The 8161-nt window shown below is 36.1% G+C and overlaps 1 protein-coding gene across 2 annotated transcripts; it reads right to left on the minus strand.

Moving 5' to 3' along the window:
• Positions 1-755: 755 nt before the first annotated feature.
• On the minus strand, positions 756-5733 carry LOC121251921 (CRM-domain containing factor CFM3, chloroplastic/mitochondrial). 2 transcript variants are annotated; one of them, XM_041151328.1, is made up of 9 exons: positions 4607-5733; positions 3799-4276; positions 3583-3713; positions 2432-2782; positions 2140-2296; positions 1772-2064; positions 1625-1684; positions 1416-1508; positions 756-1190 (listed from the first exon to the last, which is right to left on the minus strand). In XM_041151328.1, exons 1-9 carry the CDS (start codon positions 5699-5701, stop codon positions 1119-1121), a joined length of 2730 nt encoding a protein of 909 aa, XP_041007262.1. In that variant the 5' UTR covers positions 5702-5733; the 3' UTR covers positions 756-1118. The 2 variants fall into 2 exon arrangements, with proteins under 2 accessions (XP_041007262.1, XP_041007263.1); XM_041151329.1 differs by lacking the exon at positions 756-1190 and adding an exon at positions 1310-1337 and having other exon boundaries at positions 1399-1508.
• Between the last annotated feature and the right edge of the window lie 2428 nt (positions 5734-8161).

Genomic DNA, 8161 nt, shown 5'->3' on the forward strand with positions numbered 1-8161 from the left:
ATTTCTTTGTGTTTCTTGACGTGATTGTGGATGATGAATTAGATATCTGTTGTAATTTGACTTATATGTAGAAATAAAATCAGATTGAATGCTTTGCAGGCCATTTTTGCTGAAAAGGGGATGTTATCATTTATGGATCTATTAATCCTTGTTATCATTTAACTTTTGAAATCAGTGCTCAACTTCATAGCATTATTTTTTTTTCCTGAAAAAAATTAGATACTTTAGGCTTTTATTTAAAAAAAAAAAAAAAAAAAAAAAACCGGGTTGCTTAAACCAGGATTCGTCCGGGTTTCGGCCCGAGTCATAACCCGGGTGTACCCAGGCCGAAACCTGGCCCAGTTTTGAAGCCCGGGTTCCGGGCCGGGTATACCTGGAAATCCGGTCTGAAACCCGGTCGAACACTCTTACTGGTAATGGGGTCGGATCATCAACCTCTACCACGGGGTTGAACCTCAAAACATTTGTGCAGCTCACCACTGAAACAGTATGTCACGGGTGCTTGGGGCAAGGCCTTGAAGAGGGAAGGATCTGTCATGGAGTTTAGCAACTGTATTAGATGTACAAATGAAACCATAAGTTTCGGTATTAGAAGTACACGCCTGAGTTTAGCAACTGGCATGAACGGTGCGTTTTATTTGTAGAGTTTGCATTTTGGTTATACGGTGCGTTTCATTGTTTTGTAAAATTCCATGACAGTTTTACAAAACAATAAAAAAAAGATGAAAATTGTGTAAGAGAAGATGAACATCATATTGATTCCTTAATAAAACTTTGGCGAATCAATATATATACAGCAATTTATTACATGTGTCCTAGCAGTAGCAAAATAGAAAGAAAATCTGGTGATAATGTTATGATTATCTTACTCCTAGCACTTACAGCTGCTAATAAGCTGATTTTACAAAACAATGTTTGTACCCCAGCAGCAGAATTACATCAACTGTTGACGATCTAAGTTGATGAAAATATGTTTGACAAGCTCTCCATTAACAAGCATTTGCAATCATATTTGTAACCATCTCGTAAAATGCTTGACCTCGGTAATTAATGAATTTTCTTCAGAATCCGCAATGCTTAATCTTCAAGAAAATAATGGAGGATTAAACTCGTCGAAACTACATATTTTGATCATTGATATCTTCACGACCACCGTCATATATTTCAAGATATGCTTCTTCCCCTTTGTCCTGAGTCCATGAAATAAAAAACTAAGATAAAACTAAAACTCACCAACATAAGGAATTTAATCTGAAGAGATTCGAAGAAAGGATCCTACTACAATAATATGACAAGACCCCGACACTGCAGAAAAATGCTAGGTCTATTGGGTCGGAGGAGTCAAGTCCTAAGTGACAATTCCACATGAGGCACTTTGTACAAATTCATACAGAGAAAACTAAGTGCTCAATTACCTCTTCCATGTCATCATCAGAAACATTGGGATCATCCAATCTTGAGTACAAGGTTTTTGAGTCATCAATGTCTTTCCCATTACTCAAATCTTCCTGAAATCAACAGCAGAACATATAAATTCCTCACAGAAAATCAAAGATTTCTTTAGCTAAGAATTTTTGTTTGTAAATATCAAAATGTGTCTTGTGAAGCAATGTCACTAGTATACCAGTTCAGATTTCACCAACTCAATTCTCTCATGTAAGTCTGAGATGTGATGCTTAAGTGCCTGCAAAAATAGGAGATCAATTCCATGGAAGCGAAAATCATGTAATTTATTCAAGAAGACGAGGCCAGGAAATTATTATAATGTTACCTCACTCCTTTGAAGTTCAATTGACCGAGCCAATGCCTGCCTTCTTGTCAAGAGATTCTTCGGTTTTAGTCCTTGAGGCTGTAGATAGTTCTTCCCACGATATACGATAATTGCATACCCTTTGGTAGTTTTATCTAAAGATACCAGCACTCCACCACTCTCAGCTTCCAAAGAAATAGCAATGTGCTTGACTTGTTCAAACCTTTTTCCTCTCACAATTATCTTTACCAACTCACGATATTTCCAATGTAAGTGCATGTTCTGAATGGTACCATCGTAAACCCCTCGCCTCCCTGAAACAGAACACACAGCTTTTAACTCCTCCTAGAGACCATCATCAAGCAAAGAAGTAAAGTGGCTATTCATACCTAAAAGCAGAAAGGGTTTCATGCTCAAACCCATCTTACGAAATAAAAATCTCTCCTCATCAGTTATGGTTTCTAAATCAGTTGGGAGATCTGCTGGTTCCAGATACTCCTGCACTTTTGCTAAAGCCTTCTCAGCCTTCTTAAGCTTCCATTTTGCCTGGGATCATTCAGAATTAGGTATACATCAGAGCATTAAAAGTCTTAGAATTTTCTTCCAGACAATAGTGCTGGAAAAGGTTTTTGTGTCCTAGAATTTTTATATTATATTTGCTTTAGTCTCATTGTAACTTACAAGAGCTAGTTTACTCTGAAGGTATCTGACTAGCATAGCATGTCTGGTCAGAGCTGAATCTCTGATCATTTTCTGAACATCTTCACCAGTTGGCTGGTTTCCCCAGCGAGATGTTGCTGCCTTGGTTTCAGCAAGGGTTCCAGCCACCAATGGACCTTTGGAAGCTTTGGCTTTTGACTCAATTAAGGCCAGGGCCCTTTGTCGTGCATGATCTTCCTCATCTTGTTGGAGATCAGCTAGTTTCCGCCTCTCTTTCAATGCCTCTGTAACAGCTGGAGGCAAGAAATCATTGCCCCTGTAAAAAACAATATATTCCTTGTTTCTCGAAACCAATGTGCCCCCTGTCAATTTCTGCATGCATAGAAATGCAACTTTCAAAAGTAGGACAAGATTACCATCAACATTAGGGTAGCCACAATCTGATTGCTATAAGACAGAAGTGAGTAGAACAGAGAAGTCGGACAAACAGTCTTTAAAGCTTGAAAGCAAGAATAAAATGAACAGTAGCATGCCTTTAAAGATAACATAACTATACAGTTGACTACCATATCTCGAACACTAAAGAATGTGTGGCAGCATCTCTTTGCTATCAAGTCATGTCATAATCAGATTCATAAAATGTGTTTGCTGGAAATTTATGAAGAGATGGCATAGTAATTTCAAGCAATTGAATGTGTACTTTCTCTTCACTAAGTTATATGAAAATGAAAAGATAGAGTTTGCCACTTGTGCTTTTTGTTAATGTGAAAACTAATCACAACATACAGAAATCAATCAATGGCACAGTAAATAAACCACTCCCAACTTATCAAGTCTCCATATCGAGCATTTTTCATCAATTCCAATCTCTCCATTCACACTAACAAAACCTCACAATTGGAAATTGAGTTGTTTTGCACACTCAATACATAAAATAGCAGACAATTGCATCTAATATTTTAGAAAAAAATAATCCAGATGATCAAATTCACATGTGAAGTACGATAATTATCTTAAAACAATGCAATCTGCTCCACGATACTTGACATTCTACTCTAATGGTTTTTTAAGCAAGGATGGAAAACTAAGAGATCTATTTAAAATACTCCATAAACAAACAGCAGGAATGTTTCTGAGCCATGTTATAACAGATAATGTTTCTGAAGTGTTACCTTCAGTTCTTCTGCCATCCTCTCGTTCCGTGTATTCAGTACACCACGTTTGATGGCTATCTTTGCAATAGCACTTCTTTCCCATAGCTTTGCCATAGCCCTTGCAAGACCTTGCAGTTCTCTGCTCCTTCCTACAAACATTAAGCAAATTCAAAGTACTAAGAAAACATGATTTAGTTAATACGACCATGAATATGTACATTAAGTATTACGTACCTAAAGCAAAATGTGGAGGCATTGTTCTAGCAAGCCTACGGATGAATGTCATCTCCTTGTTTCTTAGACAATGTCTTAATCCATAAGGAAGAAGTCTGAATGGAGGTCTATATCCAGAAACCACTGCAGGAAGCAAGTCTGCATCCACAGGCAATGGTTCACGACCTGTCCAATCAGTAAAGCGTGGACCCAAATCATCTAACAAATGGTCGAGATCACTAAATTCCATCAGTTCATCTTCAGATAGATCCTTCAAATACTTCGCAGAATCAGGGATAAAAGGTTTTCTAGCTCTATATGTGTCTACTCCCATGTTATGTGTAGCGTCACTACCAGCAACCTTTGAATCTTCCAACATATTTATGTTAGTCTGACTTTGTTTGGTATATGATTGTACACAAGGAAGTTTGTAGGCTATTCCCCTGTACAACACAACAGAACTGCCTGACCTCCATATAACCAAACCTCCCGTTTTAGCCTGATAGAGGCACAAAGATAGTTAACAAAAGATGCTAGAAGATTAATTTCTCCACATATCTGATTATCAAAAGAATAAAACGCAAGAAGACAGGACAGGCCTATTTCAGAAAAGGAAAGAAAGCCATGAAGAATCCCATCTAACCATAGATTTTTGAGTTCTATCGTTACTTGGGGTTAAAAAAATATCAAAATCATGCTTCAATTTGAATATGGACATATATATAGAACCGTGCGATTCAGATAAGCATAGGCCACCATAAGTGTGGAAGCTCCAAAATCATCAAAATAGTTCCACATATACGGAAACAAAAAATGTGCAAACACTGACCTCTAAAATCTCATGGGTCCTTTTCATGTCAACCGCAAGAGGCCCTTCAAATTTCAACTTCACCACTTCATGAGATTTCCACTTTTCATGCATAGAATCCACCAAAGCCTGTGTAATTCCCGCAACGCCAACCGTTGTCCTCTCCAGCATCCTCAAAGCTACATTCCTTAGTCTCCGCAGCTCATGTTCCGGAAGTGTTCTCTCAGCCAACTCCGTATTGCTCCTCCTCATACCACATTCCTCTCTCTTCCATGGTAGCCTAATTGAGCCACTATTACCATCCACAGAAGCCACATTCTTTTCAAAATTTCCAGCTTCCCCAGATGGCTTTTCCTTCGAAGAAACTGCATTTCTGCCAATCCATACCTTTGTCTCCTTGCCTTTTTTAACCCCAATTGGAATTTCGGCAAACATATCACCTTCTCTCTCACACTCGCCATTACGAACAACTTCTTGTTGACGAATTTCCACACTTTCATCTCTTTCGGCAACTCCTTTAACAACACCATTTCTCAATGGCCCGCCAGACCCATCAGAAGTTCCGTTTTTTTCACGACGCTTTTGGGGGACTTCAGGTTCAGAATCAATTCGAAAATTCTTGGTATTACTTCTATGAACCCAAGGAGCCGGAACAAACACGTTCGATAAAACAAAACTCGCTGGCTCACTCACCGACTCTTTATCATCAACTTCTGATTCAGATACGGAAGCCCCAGAAAAATCCCGGTTCTCCTCTTGTTCCTTCTGCTCTAGCTTTTCTCGTTGTTCAGGTTCCTCCCATGGAAATTTCTCTCTCGTAGAACCCAGTTTGAGGGACCATTTCTCCCTGATTTGCTCAAAGAAGCTCGGCCTGGGCTTCCTCTTCGTGTTTCCGGTCTCGGAAGATACTAATCTGGTTCTCCGAGATTGAAGGGTATCAACCTGGACCGTCTGCTCAGAACAGGAAATTCTGAATCTGACGAGGTTTCTGGGGTTGCTCAAAGAATGGTTTTGGGGTTGGATAAGAAGGTTGTAGAAAGAAGGGGATAAGGGGCAAGTGCAAACCGACGAAGCAGAAGAAGTGCGAGAATTCAGTGACAAGGGTGGAAGCGCCATGGTGTTCGTGCAAATTCTTTAAGCTATTTCTAGGACGGGATTTACGCATATCTTCGACTCCGTGTACCCGACTCTATTATACGACATGTAGCACAAATGTTATTTCTTTGCTGAAGTAATTTCTTCTATTAAACGACCTGCGTAGGTTTACACTATGCCAAATCCAAGTTTTAGTTAATAAGAGCACTCTCGTTAGAATAACCAAAACGAAACCCAAATTTTAGCTAATATGACATGAATTTGTCTTAACATATTCTATTCACATTCAATTTTCACATTGAATTATCATATATTCTTTATATAATAATTAAATAATATTAATTTATTTTTTTAAATTTTTTTATTTTATTTAATTTTATCATATTTTACCATTCTATCGATTATATGTTAATTAGTAATAATATTTTAGCCCTAAAAAAACTACAAATCATTGTAGGAAGTAAGGAAGAAAGGAAAAAAAGGAAAAAAAAAAAAAGGAAGAACAGCGAAACATAAGCTGCTGATGGAAAGGAAGAGCATGCGCAAAGAAAGGGAAAATAAAATGGAGAGTAGATAGAAGCCAAAATCGAGGGAAGAGAGAGAGTGTTCACACGAAAGAGAATATTTTTATTCCTTTTAATCATGCTACAGTGACTATCAAATTTGACCCACAACACTAACTTACTGAAGCAAAAAGCCATCCCCTTTTACATTTGTATAATCTAATGTAGCACATTTTGAAACTCTAATAGCCAAACACTTCATTGGATTTGCATTTACATAACCTAATAAGAGTGCTCTGAAGAGAAATTTTCCTTTGAGAGGTGTTATTTTAGCTTTTTTATAATATGTACAATATATATTAAGCAATGTTATCTTTTGAAGTAAATTTTATAATTCTTTTATCGATATAGTTTCTCTCTTTTCGAGCTTAATAACCCTTGCTTGTTTAAATTTACTAAGATTTAAGCTTAAATACTCAAGCTTGAGCTAAACAAAGCATATATATATATATATATACATACACACACGCACATATATATATACATTTATATATATATTTATATATATATACATTTATATATATAAGTTGAGGTTGAACTCATCACGAGTTTGAACCAATTTATTTTCTTAGAAATAAATTAAAATTTTAATTTATCACGAATTCGAGTCTTTTTAATAAGGTTCAGTTGTTTCTATTAATGAACATAAATTCTACAATAAATTCAGGTATTTATATTAAATAAGTAACAATTTTCTTAATCTAATAAGAAGAAAGTCATAAAGATAAATGTTTGAATTAAAAAAATTATGGTTTCCAGGATTTTTTTCTTTTCAATCTTTACGTCTTTTAAATATTAAAAAATTATAATATATATACATACATACATACATACATACATACATATATATATATATATATATATATATATATATCAATACGTATGCATGGTAAAGATTTAACAATAACATATATAGCTTACAACTTAACTGAAAGTGCTAAAACAGAGTGACAACACAAAGCTGAAGTAATACAACTTAGACAGAAGAACCATGTCACCAGCAACAAAACTCAAAGCCAAATTAACCATCAAACCAGCTAGCACAAGATCAAGCTGATCAGATCTACACTACAACAAAAAAGACGTTTTGGGACGATTTTGTTTTGAAACAAAATGAAAATCGTCCCAAAAAGTGAGATTTAGAGACGAATTTCATATTTTATGCCAAAAAAACGACGGAAGAACTATACCGTTCGAACGCATTCGAATGGTATAGTTAGGGACGAAATATTTTGTCCCTAATAATGAAACTGTTTGAATGTAATGTTTTAACGTTCAGACGGTTAAATTTAACCGTTTGAACGTACATTTTGGCGCGTTAAGTAAAATTATTATAGTGAAAAATTGCTCTACCATTTGAACGTACAAATTTCACTGTTTGAATGAGGAATTAGCAGTGTTCGAACGTAATTTGTAGGGTTTGAATGGTGATCATATGTTTTTTTTTTAGAGAATTATATTTATATTAACTAGTAATTATAAGAAATTTATCAATTAAATAATAGGAATAATATAAATCAATAATTAGTTCAGAAAATATAAAATAATACTAATTCATAATTAAATACTGAATTTATAAAACACTAAATATTGTCCATTCTACAAATAAAAAATAAATAAAAGGTAGAAAGTACTAAGACCCCAACTCTTTGCACACTTCCTTGACTGCAGCTAAGCGTTCCTCTATCTATACCAATCGAGTACTGATGATGACCTGAGTCGCAGACATGGCATCAAGTTTCGTACGTAACTCAGAGATGCTAGCAGTAATCTCTGTACGAAACTCAGACACAACAGAACGGACCTCCATATGCACTGCATCGATCATCACTGATGTCTGTCCACTGATTGCTGCACGCACGATCTCGACCATGTCCTCACGAGTAGCGCTGTGTACTGATGCCTTGGTATGTTTGGA

This window comes from Juglans microcarpa x Juglans regia, chromosome 2S, assembly GCF_004785595.1.
Source record: "Juglans microcarpa x Juglans regia isolate MS1-56 chromosome 2S, Jm3101_v1.0, whole genome shotgun sequence".
In the NCBI taxonomy this organism is placed as follows: Eukaryota; Viridiplantae; Streptophyta; class Magnoliopsida; order Fagales; family Juglandaceae; genus Juglans; species Juglans microcarpa x Juglans regia.